The 18555-nt window shown below is 44.2% G+C and overlaps 1 protein-coding gene across 1 annotated transcript in view; it reads right to left on the bottom strand.

Annotated features, from left to right (window-relative positions):
* Positions 1-16331: 16331 nt before the first annotated feature.
* TBC1D20 (TBC1 domain family member 20) overlaps positions 16332-18555 on the bottom strand; it is a 90203-nt gene continuing 87979 nt past the window's right edge. Inside the window, exon 8 of the mRNA XM_078651728.1 lies at positions 16332-17257. Coding sequence (XP_078507854.1) covers positions 17002-17257 — 256 coding nt within the window. The 3' untranslated portion in view covers positions 16332-17001. The remainder of the gene's footprint in view (positions 17258-18555) is intronic.

Below are 18555 nucleotides of genomic sequence, written 5' to 3'. Positions count from 1 at the left end.
ATATTCCCGCTAAGCCAACTCAGCGATAATTATCGCTCGTTGTTGGTAATATGCCCCATGGTTTTCAACATAGTGGAGCCATGTGACTTGGCAAAATTCCGCAAATACGTCCGCCTGTTACAAGTATTATTTAAAGACATTAACAAGACTGATCATCGCCCTAAGATCAAAGAAAAAACGGAATTTAAAAATGTTGTATGATAGGATTTTAATATCCCTTCGGATAGATGTTTTAAATGCTTTTACTAGCCGCTCTCCCAGTACATGATTAGACAACAATCTGCTTGATGGCTTATAGATCGCATGGACTTTAACGCACTGTTTTGCACATTTAAACTACTTTACACAGGATTGAGTGGATATCTGCCATCAGGTATTATTTATGACTCCCAAACTTTCATGGCACTTAATTAGAATTGATTTTATCTATGCTTGCGTCTAAGACAATATACATTACATGTACTGTTTGAACAGCCATGCCACTTTTGCGCACCAATGATCTGGTTTTAGCCTTGGTACAGTACACAAACTTGCAATTTTTATGGCATCCATTTAAACGTGACCTCTCATGTGCTGTGTCCCTGAGCATGCTTATGTCTGGGATAGCAACTTTTACAGTCTGCTCTCTTTCCTGATAAAACCGGATTTATATTTAAGCGTTTGTACATACGTTGTAATGATTTTAATTTATTATGCAATAAATGAATATTGACTATGCAATAACACTTAAGGGTCCTTGGTCTTGTCCTCGTTGCTTTTTCAGGTACCTCACTGTTTTGTCCACTGAATTGCCTCAATGCTGGTTAAAAGGATTTTAAAAGTAGGCAAATACTTTCGAGTTCAAAATGTTCATGTGAGTGCTTATACTCGATGTGACTATGGGTGGCAAAAACTCTCCCTATATCTAGGATTGTTTTACTTGTTAAACGGAGGCAAAGTGGCGCAGTTAATTCTTCTTTCTTGTTCTTATATTTCTTTGCAATGTATTCTTTGTATAAATACTATAACATTGTTGAAAATGTTGACATTCGTATTTGTCATCCTGTATACATCCCTTGGGAGCCCTGCAAGGCACTCTTTTTTGTATTAGCTGTCAACAATACAATTATGCTGCTTTTTTAACCAAGCACCTCCCTGAATCTTAGATTTGCTGATGAGGGCTCTCCATCCTTAAAAGAAGAGATGGAGCATTTGATTGATTGGAACTCATCAAACTTTCTTCCTTCACCTGCCACCAAAAGATACATGGCTCCACCCAACTGCAGAAGTTAGTCATTCTGACTCTTCAACAGGTCTTTTGTGCACTCGTACAAAAATCCTGATCAGTACTATTAAGTTAAAGTGATGGCATCGAGCTGAGGAAAGAGGAGGGCTGTTGAGCCTGTGGGATGAGGATTTAAATGAAGAAATCCATGCTCTGGCTAAAGAAAAACTCTCCTACAAAGGGCACACTTTCCTTGATTTGCGTCTAACAAAGTTCCTAAATAATTCATTCATTGGAAGGAGGAAGATGAAAGCTTCTCAGGTTTGAAGTGGAAGCCCAGGCTTTGCAGGATTGTCTAAGCTCTGAAAGTTCTACAGACCCTTGTAGTAGATGTTTCATTTTAGAGGCCAGTGATCCAGAAAAGGTAGAAAACTCCTCTTGTGAGGGAAGACGCTACAACGGTCACACATTTTGAGAAAGCTGTTGGTGCAGACGTAAGACTGAACAACACAACACTGAACTGGAAGTCGTCACTCTTTACTATGGACCTCAGACTTTGTTTTCAAGGCAACTGGGATGTGGAGATTCTTCTCTTTTAAATGTACGGCACACGTCCAGTTCTCCTTGGATCGTCTGGAACATCTGCTGAAGTTCTAGCATGATTGATATACATATTTTATTTTACCCCATTGCTTTCCAAGATTCAATAAGAGCTTCTAGACTGTCTTCAAGCTTTTATTACAGAACAAGAAGTAGTGCCTTAAGTAGATACCATTGTTCGTGTGAGATCCAGGCACCTAATCTAATCAAACACCTGATTCTGCTGCAACCGACAACGTCTGGGAGCAACTGAAGGAGAGAGTATTGTGCAGAAGATGTAGGTGGTATGTTAAATCTCAGTTCAGTATACTGCCACAACTTATAATAGATACACACCATGTTTTTGTCTGATTTTCAGCTAGAAAGGAAGCGAGTTTCATGGTTTGGCCGTGCACGTTATGAAGCTCTTGACACCCCAGAAGGCCCGTTTGAACTTAGGAACAACAATATACTTGGCTGTGGAAGAGCGTAGCGCTCTGGAAGGAGTATACCATGTAAACTTGCATTTTAGGTAGTCAGGCCTTTCCTTCTGTTCTGTGTCAGAGTCCCGTTGAAGACCTGTTGGTTGGATCAAGTATGTTAGTGTGTGTTTCAGCACTTTAGGAAGGGTAGACCTATTTGATAACCCGCTAACAATCTGAAGGAGGGATCTAAACTGGCTGAAATAATGTTTTCTTAAAAGGCGTAGCTGGGAAAGAGAGGAAGCAGAGTTGAGAAAGCAAAATGTGCGCAGGTACATTCTATTGAAAACAGTGCCATTTATTGAACCATATCTTTTATGGGTCAAAAGTAATCATGATAGCGTTTTATTGATTATATTTCGGGTCGATCATTTTCATTATCTTTTGGCCCAAACACGCGGAGGCCAGTGTCTCATACCCTGTGGCTGCGACGGTCAGTCTCCACAGGATATGATGCACTTTTTAATATTTTGCAGTTTCTACGAGATTCCTAGAAGGTCTTTTATTGTTCCTATTCGTAAGAAAGCATGTTTTATGAGGGTTAGATCTGCTTTTATGTTTTTACAACTTCTTTCAAGTGACTCAGGATTGTATACGCTTCGCTTCTTAAGGGCCGCTATTAGGCTTAGGGCTAGCTGTGAGTAACCCTGATAGTGGGGCCTTCACTTTCAACCTTGTAATCATGGGTCTATAATGATCATACTGCACTGTTCATTGTATTTTGTTGGAGTTCTGATTGATGTCCGTTTTGATCCAGCAACTTTTATGGTTTGATTGTCAAAAAACAAATAAAGTATATATATTGATATCGACCCGTTGTTGAGGCTCTAACTGGCCCTTCTCCCATTTATTGGGTCGAAATGTCAACATTTCATAACGCCTGGTTTGGATTATTCTTCCATATAAGGGGCACTTACGATGGGAACAATTACCCCTATACCATGAGATCATATTAATGATGTACAAATAAATGTAACGGACAGGCTTCTATGTAATGGCTATGTTTTGTCTTCATTTTCAAACCAAAAATTGCTACACCGGCACTCTCTTTTTGAGCACCTGTAGTTGGAGTGAGCTACAATAAATTGTGATGTCAATTTTGTGCCAGGCTCGACCCTTTATGGCCGGGGTTGGTGGCTTTGTGGACTATTGCATCCCCACAGGGGCCTGTGTTGGACCTCGTGATCACAGGTTCAATTCCCTGGCTGGTCCACTCAGCCTTTCATCGTTTCTGAGGTCGATAACAAGCTATAGTGTCAATTAACAATTGAGTCTCTATCAGCAGGTGTCTCTAAATAAAAGTTGAAGTGCCCCTAGGAATGTAAAATTTGGTGAATTTAAACTTGATTTAAATGTCGGGCTGAAGGTCTGAATAACAAGATGATCTAGGGACGATAAAGTAGTAGGCCATTAAATGTGTGGTTTTTTTGGGTAGCTTTTCTTGAAACAGGAGCGCTTCACATTCGAGATTTGTGGACGTGGCTGAGAAGGAGCCAGTGAGCTGATCACGATACCCTCTGCTTCTCTTACAGACTCTGTCCATTCTAAAAATAGAGTACCCCGCTGGTATAGCAGCTATAAATGCGATAGCTAGCTTGTGGGAGTCTACAAAAGTCAGCACATTCAACTTTATTCTTTATTAGGCATCTGGCATCGAGTAATGTACAAGAAATAATACTCTGCCTGGCCGGATAATTAGTTTCAACTAAACTGTTTGAACTATTGGAGCCAATTGTGTAGTTTGTGACCCTGCTCGCAGGCAGGTCGCTCCCCACGCTGCTGCACAGCTCTGCCTGCATTGTTTTTGCCTAATCTTGTATTTTTCCCAGGTACCTAACTTGCTTTCTTGGCCAGACTTTTTTTTTATTCCCCTGTGCCTGTACTTGCTTTCTTGCCCAGACTTTTTTTTATTCCCCTGTGCCTGCACTTGCTTTCTTGCCCAGACTTGTTTTTATTCCCCTGTGCTTGTTTTCTTGCCTTAACTTGTTTTTCATTCCTGTGCCCAGTTCTCCTGCGGCCCGCCCGTTTCTCCCACCCCTGCGTCCCTGCACCCCAGCCCCCCTGCAATCCCATTCGCCGCCCTGCTACCGCCACCCAGCAGCTCCTCCCTGCTACATCGCCTCGTATGGAGGCCGCGCCGCTGGCGTGCCTAAGGCACGCCTAAGACGCGCCTGACCGCGCCCAGCGCCAGGACCCCGCAAACGCCACGCTGCCCGACACCACTACGATGCCAGAACCCTCCACGACTCAACACCGGACAATCACACACCTGCTTCCTGGCCGCCCCGAAGCACACCCACAGTGATTTCACCTGCCAGAACTGCAGCTTCACAAGCATCCGCCCCACCATGCTGCCGACCAGGGAAAAAACCCAACCACCTCAGATGCATCCTTCTCAACACCCGCTCTGCCAGTAAACACGCCGTTGCACTCTGGGACCTACTCGACTCAACCTCCCCAGATGTCGCCTTCCTGACGGAGACCTGGCTGAACCCCACCTCGGCACCCGACACAGCCATAGCCGTCCCGGAAGGCTACAAGATCACCAACGGACCAGGAGGAGGAATCGCCATCATCCACAGGAACACTTCCAGAGTCTCAACCAACACCGACAACACCCTCAACACCGACGACACCCTCAGCACCGCCAAACACCTGCACTTCCAGATCCACACCGACTCCAACACCACCCTCAGAGGAACCCTCATCTACAGACCCCCCCGGACCCCAACCACAGTTCAGCGACTCCATCACCGACTTCGTAAGCACACACGCCCTCGCCTCCATGGACTACATCCTACTCAGGGACCTGAACTTCCACCTCGAGGACAATAACGACACCAACTCCACCACCCTGATCGACAACCTAGCCAACCTCGGACACTCGTCACAACACTCACCCACTCTGATGGTCACACGCTTGACCCCATCTTCTCCGCAAGCCCTCACGTCTCCTTCAACCACACCACCAAACTCCACTGGACCGACCATCGCTGCATCCACTTCACCTTCAAGAAACCCACCGCTCACCACCGCACCCAACAGATGCCTCACTGATGCTGGAGCAAAGTCACCAAAGATCAGCTAACCACCACCCTCGCCCAGAGCCCACCCGCTGACCCCTCGGACCCTGACACCGCCGCCCACAACCTCAGACAGTGGATCAACGACTGCGCCAACACGCTCGCCCGATCAAGAAACCCTCAAACAGTCACACCAACAAGAAAGCCAGCTGGTTCACTGATGACCTCCGGGCCTCCAAGCAAACCTGCCAAAAGCTGGAGAAGATCTGGCTCCGAGAATGAACACCAGACAGCCACGCAGCCCACAAGAATGCCACCCGCAGACACCATCACCTCATCAGATCCGCCAAACGGGCCTCCTTCAAAAACCGCCTAGACAACAACGCACACAACAGCAAAGAGCTCTTCAACATCGTGAAGGAACTCTCCAACCCCAGCTCCAACACCAACGACGTCCCACCCTCGCAAGACCTGTGCGACTCGCTGGCCACCTTCTTCCACCGCAAGATCGCTGACATCCGCGTCAGCTTCATACGCCACGACCGCCCAGACAACCACTGAGACCTACACCCCCACGGCCACCATCCGCACCAACTGCCTGCTCTCCTGGACCAACATCAATGACGATGACACCATCAAGATCATGAACATCATCCACTCTGGATCTCCATCAGACCCATGCCCATACCACATCTTCAACAAAGCCAGCACATCCATCGCACCCCATCTCCGGAAAGTCATCAACACCTCCTTCGAGACAGCAACCTTCCCAGAGAGCTAGAAGCACGCCGAGATCAACGCCTTACTCAAGAAACCGAAGGCGAACCCCAAGAACCTCAAGAACTTCCGTCCCATCTCCCTGCAAAGGTCATCGAACAACTGACCCGCTACCTCGAGGAGAACAACATCCTGGACCCTTCCCAATCCGGGTTCCGCAGCAACCACAGCACCGAGACTGCCCTCATCGCCGCCACCGATGATATCACGTCCCTGCTGGACAACGGAGAAACAGCAGCCCTCATCCTCCTGGACCTGTCAGCCGCCTTCAACACGGTCGGCCACCATACACTACGAACACGCCTCCAGAACGCCGGGATCCAAGAGAAGGCCCTGGACTGGACCACCTCCTTTCTCTCTGGCAGAACACAGAGCGTCCGCTTTCCCACTCCGAAGCCACCGAGATCATCTGCGGCGTAACCCCAGGGCTCATCCCTCAGCCCAACTCTGTTTAACATCTACATGGCACCACTCGCCCACGTTGCCTGTCAGCACGACCTCAACATCATCTCCTACGCCGATGACACCCAGCTGATCCTCTCCCTCACCAAGGACCCCCACACCGCCAAAACCAACCTTCACAAAGGAATGAAGGCCGTCGCTGAATGGATGAGGAACAGCCGACTGAAGCTGAACTAGGACAAAACGGAGGTCCTCATCCTCGGATCCACCCCTTTCGGCCTGGTACGACTCCTGGTGGCCGACCGCACTGGGAACTGCTCCAACACCCACCGACCACGCACGCAACCTAGGGGCATCCTCGACTCCACCCTCTCCATGACTAAACAGGTCAAGGCCATCTCCTCCTCCTGTTTCAACACCCTCCGCATGCTCCGCAGGATCTACAAGTGGATCCCCACTGAAACGAGAAGAACGGTCACCCAGGCCCTCGTCAGCAGCAGGTTGGACTACAGAAACGCCCTCTACGCAGGAGCCTCAGCCAAACTCCTGAGACGGCTCCAATGCATCCAGAACGCCTCTGCACGCCTGATCCTCGACATCCCTCGCCGCAGCCACATAACACCCCACCTGAGAGACCTGCACTGGCTCCCGGTCAACAAGAGGATAACCTTCCAGCTCCTCACCCACACACACAAGGCACTCCACAACACCGGACCAACGAACCTCAACAGACGACTCAGCTTCTACACCCCCACCCGTCAGCTCCGCCGACCTCGCCCTCGCCACAGTCACCCGCTTCCGAAGAGCGACCTCCGGTGGCAGATCGTTCTACCACCTTGCCGCCAAGACCTGGAACACCCTCCCCATCCACCTATGGCAGACCCAAGACCTGCTTACCTTCAGAAAGCTCCTCAAAACCTGGCTTTTCGAGTAGTAGCAGCATTCCCCACCCCAGCGCCTTGAGACCCTCACAGGTGAGTAGTGTGCTGTACAAATGATATGATTGAATAATTGATTGAAGCTGCATTCTTGGCATTTCAAGGTGTCTAGGATGCAGTGAGGTTCAAGAATAATGCATCAAGGGTTTTTACTTGATGTGTTAAGTGCTAAAAGTGATTCCCTGGAATAACTTAACAAGGGGAGGCGGAAAGGACTGAAAACGAGCAGGGTGTCTGGTGCTAGGTGTGGTCAGGGCACTGACGGGCTTGCCTTTGGTGCACCAGCAGCGTGTCCGCTCAGCAGACACAAAGTGAACCCCACTTTGTAGCCGATTATCCAGGGAGCATGTCAGGGGGCATGGTGGATCAGTGCTACTTAGCGAGAGTCGGAAAAGGAGGTCAATTAAAATCTAAACTGCGGTCCAACAACTCCTCTATCCTACCACAGGCTACCCTGCGGACGAATAGTAATAGTAAATAAACACAAACTAAAAGAAGCGGGTAAAAGTTAACACACAAGACAATTTATAATGTTGAACAGCCTTTCCAATATGGCACCAGGAGCCAGTCACCACCTGAACAAGCATTTGCAATGCAATAGGTCTCGCATTAGGAAAGTTTGAGCTATTTGTACTGTAAATTAAAATTTTTTTATTTATGTGTTGGTTTTGAAAATAGCGAAATTAATAGCTTTGTAATTTACAATGCCAATAGTTATAACTTTCGCAAATGTGACACCTATAGCATTTGTAATGCAATATGTGTTGTATTTACGTGACTTACATGTATTGATTTTGCAAATAACAATGGTATTTAATTTTTTTAAATAATTAATACTTAAATAAAAGTTATTATAATTTATAATGGCAGTAGCTTAAAATTTTGTAAATAACTTTAGTGAAGATTATGTTCAGTGTATTTTATTGTGACGAAAATCCAAGAACAGAAGTGAAATATTAACCTCTTTTTGTGACATTTGTAATAAAGCTTGAACCATTGAGAGAACATATTTGAACCAGATTGATGCTGTGGTGGCGCTGAGTGATGATGTGGTGGCGCTGAGTGATGATGTGGTGGCGACGAGTGATGCTGTGGCGTTCAGTGATGCTGTGGTAGCGCATAGTGATGTTGTGGTGCCCCTGAGTGATGCTGTGGTGGTGCTGAGTGATGCTATGGTGATGCGATAGATAGATAAAGTGAGTACGATAGATAGAGTGAGTGCGATAGATAGATAGAGGGTGATAGATAGATAGAGGGCGATAGATAGAGTGAGGGCGATAGATAGATGTGTGTGGTTGTGTGTGTGTGTCATTGTATGTGTGTTGTGTGTGTGTGTGCATGGTTGTATGTATGTGAGTGCGTTTACAGAAGGATGTATTTGGAAGAGAGCAGAAGATCAGCATATTATAAGAGAACAGGTAGTTAAAGAAGGATGCGTGTTGCAGAGATCAACAGTTCAGCACAGTAGAAGAGAACAGAGAGTTAGACAAGTTGGCGGTGGAATGGAACAGCAGATCAGCACGGGAGAAGAGAACAGTGTTTTGGAGAAGGGTGCGGGTTGGTAGAGAGCAGCAATCAGGATGGGCCAACCGGACAGGGAGTTAAAGAATGAGGCAGGTGGAAGAGAGCAGCAGATCAGCAAATGCGAAGAGAACTTGGAGTTAGAGAAGTAGGCTGTTTAAGGGAACAGCAGATCAGCACGGGAGAAGAGAACAGTCGTTTGGATAATGTTGCGGTGTTGAAGAGATCAGCAGATCATGATGGGAGAACAGAACAGAACAGGTAGTTAAAAAAGCATGTGGGTGGAAGAGAACAGCAGAGCGGCACAGTAGAATAGAAGAGAACATGGAGTTAGAGAAGGAGGTGATGTGGAAGAGAGCAGCAGATCAGCACAGCAAAAGAGAACAGGGAGTTAGAGAATGATGCGGTGTAATAGACCTATAGTATTTGTAATGCAATGTGCTTTGTATTTATGTGACGTACTTGAATTGATATTACAACCAACAATTATTTCTAGTTGGATGATGTACTTGAAGGGTGGTTTTGGAGTTTTGATTTGCATTTTGGATATGGAGTTTTGATTTGGAAGATTGATTTGGCTTTTGTTTTGGAGTGTTGTTTTTGAGGGTGGATTTGGATTTTGGAGTTTGTGGGTTGATTTGTAGTGTTGATTTGGAGGGTGGACTTGGAGAGTGGATTTGGAGGGTGGAGTTGGAGGGTGGAGTAGGAGGGTGGAGTAGGTGGGTGAATTTGGAGGGTGGACTTGGAGGCTTGATTTGTAGGCTGGATTTGGAGGGTGGACTTGGCGTGATGGATTTGGAGTGTGGAGTTGGAGGGTGTAGTTGTATGTTGTTGTTGGAGGGTGTAGTTGTAGGGTTGAGTTGGAGTGTTGATTTGGAGGGTGGAGTTGGAAAGTAGAGTTTGTAGGTGAATTTCGAGGGAGTTTTTGGATGGTTGAGTTGGAGGGTGTAGTTGGAGTTTGGAGTTGTCGGGTGGATTTGGAGGGTGCTGTTGGAGTCTGGAGTTGTATGTTTGATTATGAGTGTGTATTTGGACGTTGGATTTGGCTGCTGGATTTGTTTTTTTGAGTGTGAGCGTTGAGTTGTCTGTTTGAGTCAGAGTGTTTTTATGTAGTGTGTAGATTGATTTGGCTGGTGTATTTTGATTGTTGATTTCCTGTGTTTAATTGTATTTCCTACTGTGTGTGTGTGTGTGTGTTGTTTTTCATAATTTCTTTTGTTTTTTCTGTTTGCGTCATTTTTTTGTGTGTGCTGCTGTTGGTCTTGTGTTTGATGTGTGTGCTTTTTTTTGTTGTGTGTTGTCCTTTGGTGTGTTGTAATTTTTCGTTTGTGTTTTGTGTGTGTTTTTTGTTATTTGTTCGTGTGTGTGGTGTATTGTGCGTGTGTGTGTCTGTGGTCTTGTGTGTTGTATTTTGTGTCTATTTGGGGTTTTTTGTGTGTGGTTTTGGATTGGTGGGGTTGTGTGTGCGTGGTGTGTGTGTTTTTTTTGTGTGTGTGTTGACGTTGTGTGTGTGTGTGTGTGAGGCTTGTTTTTTTGGGGTGATTGTGTGTGTGTGTGTGGTTGTGTGTGTCTGTGTGTGTTTTTCAGTTGTGTGTGTGTGTGTGTGTTTCTATGTTGTGTAGTTGTTTCTGTGTTGTGTGTGCGTGTGTGTTGTTTTCAGTGTGTGTGTAGTTGGTTGTGTATCTTTGTTGTGTTTTTTTTGGGGGGGGGGGGGAAATGTTAAATAGCGGATGTGTGAATGTCCCATAACAATATTAACGTATCTAAGTGTTTCGTTCTAGTTTTTTGGGGGGAATCACGTGCTATTTTGATTGACGTCCCCGTCAGCCAATGATATTTCAAAATCCTCTCGCGTTGCGTAACAATTTACGCGCGTCTATTTGGAAATCCCCATAATGGTGAAAGCGCGTCCTGTGTAAGGAGTGTCGGCTTTGTTGTCCGTTCAGTGCATCGTTCAACAGGTAAGTTTTTTTGTTTTGTGTTTGTGTAGTGTAATGTATTTGTTGATTTGTTGTTTCCTATTGTTTTATTTGCATAGTAGTGTGTTTGTCTTGCAACGAAGCATGTTTCTTTTGAAATGTCGGCTCTTTATGTATGTAATGCATTGTATCCTATTGTTCAGATCTAATTTGTTTATTTTTTGGTTTTGGTTACTAATTGTGTTAATAATTAGAACATAGTGTGTGTTTTTTTGTGTAATTGTGTAGTATTTTGTATATGTGCGTGAATCTTTTATATTGTTTCAACCCTTCTCTGTTATTTCAGTTATTATTCAATCTATGTTTGTATATCTTTTTATTTTGATGTGTATGTAAATTTCGTGCTGTTTACCACCAATGACTTTTTAAAATTTCTCGTGAACATGCAAGACTTGGATGGTGTTGCAATGATTCTTATAAAATGATAACATTTTCGATTAAGCTTATAGACCTAGTCCCTTTTTAAGGTGTCTGGAACAAGGATTACGATATATGAACAGTTTGTTTCATTTAAAAACAGCCTTCTTTGTTGTACTGTGTATGGCTGATACGGAATTGTTGAAAGTGGCCGAAGGGATCCAGGAAATATTAGAGAGCTTATGCCTGGATGCAGTACGGATATTGATTGTATCGAGTCATGTATCTTTTTCCCTTCGGCTTCGTCGAAGAATGTTGGCGTCTGACGTCATACGCGGAAGTATGACGTCAGACTGCAACATTCGTCGATGTTCACGAGAAATTTTAAAAAGTCATTGGTGGTAAATTCCTGAAGAAGGCGTGTAACGCCGAAACGCACGTCGATATTTACTGCTGTTTTTGTTACGAAGGATATTTTTAATTCATTTGTTATGTTTTCTGTCATAAGGACCAACTGATTGTTGTTGATTATTATGATGTATTGATGTACCGTTCAGTTTTACTGAATTTTATTATATAGTTTTGTGACACCGAATAAAACAATACACTTCCCTTTTTTAATCTTTCTATAGTTCTTTGTTCCTTCCTGAGTCCTCCACAAAGTATTGCTTGTATATTGTTGTTATTGCCTAGGAGAGATGTTTACACATATGTAGGTGAGAGTGTGTCAGTGTTCTTTTTCTGCATATTATGTTTTTCGTATTGATTGACGTAGTCCCTGTGTGTGTGATTGCTGTGTGTGTTTGTGTGACAGTGTAAATCAATGTGTGGTGTGTGAGAGTGATTGTACTTTTTGTGAGTCAACAGTATGTGTTGTGTGTGATTTGTTTTTCTTTGTGTGAGAGTGTGGGCTATTGTGTGTTTGTGAGTTGACGTGTTTCTGTGGTGTGTGTGCAAGGGGGACAGTGTGTAGTTTCTTGTGAGGGTGTCACAGTGTGTGTGTGTGTGTGGTCTGTGTAATAGGGGTCATTGTGTGTGGTGGGTGTGAGTTTGAAAAGCAGTGTGTGTCTATGTGTTGTGCGTTTGAGTATGTAACATTGTGTTGTGTGTGTTTTAGGAGGCTTTGTGAGGTTCTGGTGTCTGTGAGTTATGTTATTAGTGTCCCTGAGTACTGTGTTGCTGTTTTTGAGTGATGTGGTCGTGTCCCTCAGTTTTGTCTTGCTGTCCCAGAGTGATGTGCTGTTGTTCCAGAGAGATGTTGTGGTGTGCGTGAGTGATGTGTTGTTGTCACTAGAGTGATGTGTTGGGGTCCCAGAGTGATGTGGTGTTGTCCCTGATTGATGTTGTGTGAGTGTCCCTAAGTACTGTGCTGGTCTCTTTGAGTGATGTTGTGGTGTCCCTCAATGCTGTCTTGCTGTCCCAGAGTGATGTGGTGTAGTCCCAGAGTGCTGTTGTGGTGTCCGTGAGTGATGTAGTGGTGTCACTAAAGTGATGTTGTGTGATCCCTGAGTGATGTGTTGTTGTACCTGATTGATGTGGTGGGCTCCATGAGTGATATGTAATTGTCCCTGAGTGGTGTCACATAGTGATGTGGTGTTGTCCCTGAGTGATGTGTGGTTATGTCCCTCACTAAGGTGTGTTGGTGTCCAAGAATGAGGTGTGGTGTTGTCTCTAAATGATGGGTGGTAGTGTGTCATGTTGCTTTGTGCTGGTATCCCTGAGTGGTGTGTTGGTGTACATGAGTAGTGTTCTTTTATACATGTTTGATGTGGTGGGTTCCCAGAGTGATGTAGTGGCGTGCATGAGTGTTGTATTGGTGTCCCTGAGAGCTGTAGTAGTGTTATTGAGTTCTGTGGTGGTGTCCCACAGTGCTGTAGTGTAGTCCTTCTCTGCTGTTGAAATGTCCTTGAGTGTTGTGGTGGTGTCTCTGCGTGCTGTGGTGGTGTTTCCTTTAAGTTCCCCGGTGGTGTCCCTGACTGCTGTAGTGATGTCCATGAGTAGTGTGCTGCTGCCTCTGAGTGTTGTTGTGCTTTCCCTGAGTGGTGTGTTGATGCCTCTGAGTAGTCTTGTGTTGTCCATGAGTGTTGTGAAGATGCCTATAAGTGATCAGTTATTCTCCTTTAATATTGCACACATCAAATGTATTAATGTTGTGTAGCATTGTTTTAGAAGCTAAAAGAGACCTATGTAATCTTTTTATATCATTTGAATACTTTCTTTTTTGACATCCTTTATTCGAGGACGTAATAGGTCTTGTTGGTGTTGTAGGCTATGTTAGTAAGTCCATACAAAAAGTATTGCAGCGTACCCTATTTACAGAATGTACATATTTGCCATTGGCTAATTACATGTATGCATTAGTGGTGCATTGGAAGCAGTAACACTGGGGCTTATAGGGTCAAGCTTCCTGTACTACAGTATTCTAAAGTAAGCTAATGTTTTAATTTCCGTGGGTGATGTATTTGGTGATTTTTAATCAAATGTGTTCCCTGTGTTTAACAGCATGTTCAAATTTGCGCAGGGTGAATTACATGTTTGCCTTAGTGTTGCATCATGCGCACTAACCCTCTGAATTTTAGGGTCAACAATCCTGCTAGTCATTATTGTAAATAAAAGGCAGTCTTTTAATGTCCCTGGTGGATGTATTTAATTTTCTTCTAAAATGTGTTTCCGTTGTTTCTTCATTTTGTAAACAAGATTCAGTTTCCTTTTTTGAAATAAAAAAGAAACAGATTTGCCTTCACGCAGACAAACTAATACCATTTGACGCCCATGTTATCGTGTGCGATGGGGCATTTGTGTTTTAGACATTACTTCAGCAGTTGGTTCCCTTGTTTTTTGGTTTTTTTGAACACGAGATTCACTTCATGCAGCTTGGATTTGCATTTCACAGATGCTGCCCGACAACAGATTAGAATCTTTACGACGCTGCTTAAAGCACTGAAGTATCCTGTTGTAGTTTTGTCCCCAAACGGAGAAAAAAAAAGTGATGTTTCACACAATTGCAGACTTTCCGTTGGCTTTTGTAGTGTTAGTGTTTGATGTAAATGTTAAGGCTTCTAAATAACTTTCATCCTTTTTAAAAATTCCAGATTTGAAAAAAAAGAATTAAAAATAGCTTTAAAGTCCAAAGCAGTAAGCTTTTTGGTGTGGAACAAATCTTTATTGTGCTTAATTTGTAGGTATAGTGGCGCATGGTCGAAGGTAATTAAAAAAAATGTTTTAAAGATATTGACATCCGTAATTTCTTTCAACATTGCGCATATAAAAAGTGCAACGAGATGTTGTGTAGCAGGGTCAGATCGTGTGTTGAGCTGCAGTGAATGGGGTCTGTGATGTGTGGCGAAGTGGTATGAGCTGTGTGTGCATTAGGGGGTAGCAGCGGAGGATGGACAAGAGGCTGTGTAGCAGGGGCCGTTTGTGCGTTGAGCTGCAGGGAATGGGGTCTGTGAGGTGTGGCGAAGTGGTGTGAACTGTGTGTGCGTTTGGGGGGCAGCTAGAGTCAATTAGTCTTGGATCCATGCTTGGCTCAATCAAACAGAGGACCGAATGCATTAGAGGCCTTGCAGGACCTCTATATTTAAAGATCTGAAGTATGATCGAGGATTCGGTTTCAGGGACAATGAACATAATGTTTTCTTTCATCACTTCTTTTGGCAGTGCCATATGAAAGATTATATCAGCCACTGAGGATATTCTGGACTGTTTTCTCCTATGAGAAGTAGAAGAGTAAGACATTCATAATGTCCACTATACTGCCTACTTTCAAGGAGTTTGTCATGTTCTCGGTACAGTGTCTGTTCTATTGGTGTTAGTCGGACTGGACTGTACCTCTTTTTTCTAGGCATTTCATGCGTGACAGTTATCTTACTCTCGGGTGGCGTACTCTGCGAAGTAGGTATAGATATATCCTCTCCCATCGGAACTTGCTCTTAAGAATGATCAAGGAAGGGAGTTTTCCTAGACAGTGAAGACCACAACATATAGTGTTTCAATGTTAAACAAATGGGAGTGTCTTTTTTGTTGAAGGTTTTAGTGGTGATGACTTGGATGTCATACCCTTTGAAGTTTATCTGCAACAGCAGGAACATGGCAATCTGTGTTCTCCTCTTCTTTGACATTTCCTAGAGAGTGAAATATAGTCACAAACAGTATTGTGGAGAAAGTTGTAGGAACCCTACTGAAAGTAGCAGACCAGGAGGAGATTCTTCTGGGATGTTTCCTACCTCTGAGCCAAATTCCTTGTGCCTTTCTAACTCTAAACTGAACATTTGCCAATGAGGCACAAGATGAATACCAATGTGGACCTCTCAAATTTCAAACAAACTGAAGACCTATAACAACAACAAAATACAAGGCCTACAATCAAAGATGTCAAATGATGTGGAATTTAAACTGAACAAACTTAAACCTAAATGTTCAGTGATTCCAGCTGTATAGTGCAGAAAAATGACTGGCCATCAATTGCCAATGTAGTGTCCTCTGGAAATGGAAAATAAGCCAGAGTGGCGTAAAAGTGCAGTACAGTTTTTTTTATCTGTACAGCTGTACTACCTCTCCATATATGATATTCCATTTTAATAGAAGTATTGACTTCAGAGGATCATACTTTTAAAGGATCTTTTTAAAGGTTTACTTGGGTGCCCATACAAAAACCTTTACCTACAGGGAAGCACGTATTTATCTTGTAAATGTTTTAAGTATGCGTCAAACAGTCAGTACTGTACAGTCTACATGAATATCAGTGAAGGTGCTGTGACAAAGAACTCTGAATTTAGTTCAGAACCACAACAACAAATGAATATGTGTGGTCTAACACTACTTTGTGGCAAAACACAAATTCTACAACACTACTGTTTGCCCTCCAATTTTAAATGTTCAAATTCACAAAAGTTGTGTTTTTTAAGCAAAAATGCATAATTGTAAATCCAACAAGAGCCTTTCAGAGAATGAAACAATTCTAGTAGGCATGCACTCATTTCAGGTGAACATTTAAGAAACACACATCAGGGAGCAAAGATGAAGCAGAATTCTCAATAGGATCATGTGAAACCAACGAAGACAACACGTCCCCAGCAAGATCACCAGGCCTTTTATTGATTCCATCCTTGGGCTCTGTGCAAGAAGTTATTTACATTTATACAAAGGGAAGGAGGAGTGATTTGGTGGGGAAGGAGGGGAGATTTGGTGGGGGAGGTGAAGAGATTTGGCAGGGAAGGAGCAAGGGCTGGAATGGAAGCACAGGAAGAGCCTTGTAGACACGGCAGTGTGGCTTTGTTTAGTGTACCGCTTCTGAAATGAGGAAAGAATTCCGCTTCCTCTGAACATGTAAAGCTTTTAGTTTAAGGTGCAAAAATCAGCAGGTGAAGGTGCTGGAATACTGAGTTATAAAGTGGCAGAAGAAACGAGGTGGCACATTGTAAAAGGACACATTGTGAATTGTGTACTGCAGCCCCTCTACTGATAAGGAGCTAACACAAATGTGGAGTGTCTGGGGAGAAGTCACACTTTTGTTGAAATACTTAAGACCACCTGGCCCATAGCTCTCAATGCATAATTAGGCAACTTCAAGTATAAGAGGTTGGAAAACTCCTGTGCCATATAAGATCCGGTCATTGTGCATAGTTTCAAGGCGATAGCTGTCAGCAGGACTCCATCACACAGGTTTCAGAGATAAAAATGACACCAGAGCTTTGTCCTGGGTCACTGTGGGTTAATACAAAGTGAAAGTACATTTCCTCATGGGAACAGCTGAAGTTCAAACTTAGGAGCCCAGCCCAAAGCAGTCTTCATTACAGCAAGGGCAGCTGCCCCTAGTGCTACTGTGAGGCCCATCACTGCCAGCTTCACCAAGCGGGCGCTCTTCGGTTTGGTCATGACAGTCTTGGCATGGTTGTCTGTTGGAAGCAGTTCTTTGAAACGCCTACGCAGAACAGTATCTGGGTGTTGCTGGACTGAAGCCAGTTCAAAGTCTTTAAAGGTGGAAGCCGCTGTCCTGCAGGGAGTGGAGGAGAAAATATGAAGGAGGAACAGGAATGTTAGAAGGAGATGGGCCAAACTAAATACTCAGCCACCCCCCAACCCTGGCACATCAAAAGTTCCTCATTACGCAGAAGGTGGCACACATCCGCAAACTAGCCATTCTGCCCAAACAGAAATAACTACCCTCCAACATGAGAATCTATACCCATCAATCAAACATTAAAACATTACTACGATCCCCCACATCAGCAACTATGTCTTCTCCAAAAACAAATGACAGCCTTCCTGATCTCAGCAATTGCTACCTTTCCCCGCATCAGCAAGTATGCACCAACCCCGAAACACAAAAGACTACATCTTTTACCTGTTGATTTCTCTATTCAGACTTTAGAGATGCAAGTATCCCTCCTCTGATGCTGTTAATATCCATAATGCAGACCCCCCAAAAGATTAAATAAACAATAGAAGTGAAGATGATCGATGTAAATTGTATGAAAACATATTCCTGCCACATGAAGTAAATGAGTACCCGCCCTATCACAAAGAATGCCCCTCCCAGACTACCTTCCACAGATCAACAATAAGTATTTCCATTCCTCCAACAAATTACTACCCTCACCCACATCACAAAGTACGCCCCCACCGCCAAACAGTAATGACTTCCCTCCCTCACAACACAAAGTATGCCCCACCTGACCACGACTACCTTCCATAGATCAACAGCTACCCTTCCACACATTAGGAATTATGACATTTTTCCAAACATGACTTCTCTCTCCCACATTAGCTCATATGTCCTTCCCAAACACAAATTACCCCCACATACAGAATGAGAACTCCACCCTCCATTCAATGGAAAGCTCCTGTGTACAGGACACATCCATTTCTCAATGAATGGCGCAATCTTCGTGGCAGATAGTGGTGCCCCATATTCACACCAGGCAGTCTCAACCCTAAACCAAACAGCCAAAACCTTCCACATACCAGAAAAAGGAGAACCATTCTCCACCTATCATAGAAGGCAGCCTAACCTGTTTCCCTCCCCATCACTTTAATCAGCCAGCCCTAACCCCGTAGTACAGTAGCCGCAGGTCCCTACGCCTATTCTTATAGAAGGCAGCCCCACCACACACTTTCTACCATTCAAAAAGACGCCTACTGGAGGCATAGTGTGTCTAGGCACCCCTCCCCCAACAGTAGGCAGCCCCAACCCCCCACCCCTTCCAGGCCTGTAGCAGCAGCGTCCTTCGCCATTCCTGAAGAACTTTAAAGTAATAAACGCAATATTCAAGCACGTCATAACATTACAGC

This window comes from Lissotriton helveticus, chromosome 7, assembly GCF_964261635.1.
Source record: "Lissotriton helveticus chromosome 7, aLisHel1.1, whole genome shotgun sequence".
Classification (NCBI taxonomy): Eukaryota; Metazoa; Chordata; class Amphibia; order Caudata; family Salamandridae; genus Lissotriton; species Lissotriton helveticus.
The sequence above is the reverse complement of the archived record's forward strand: the minus strand, read 5'-3'. Positions and strand labels throughout refer to the sequence as shown.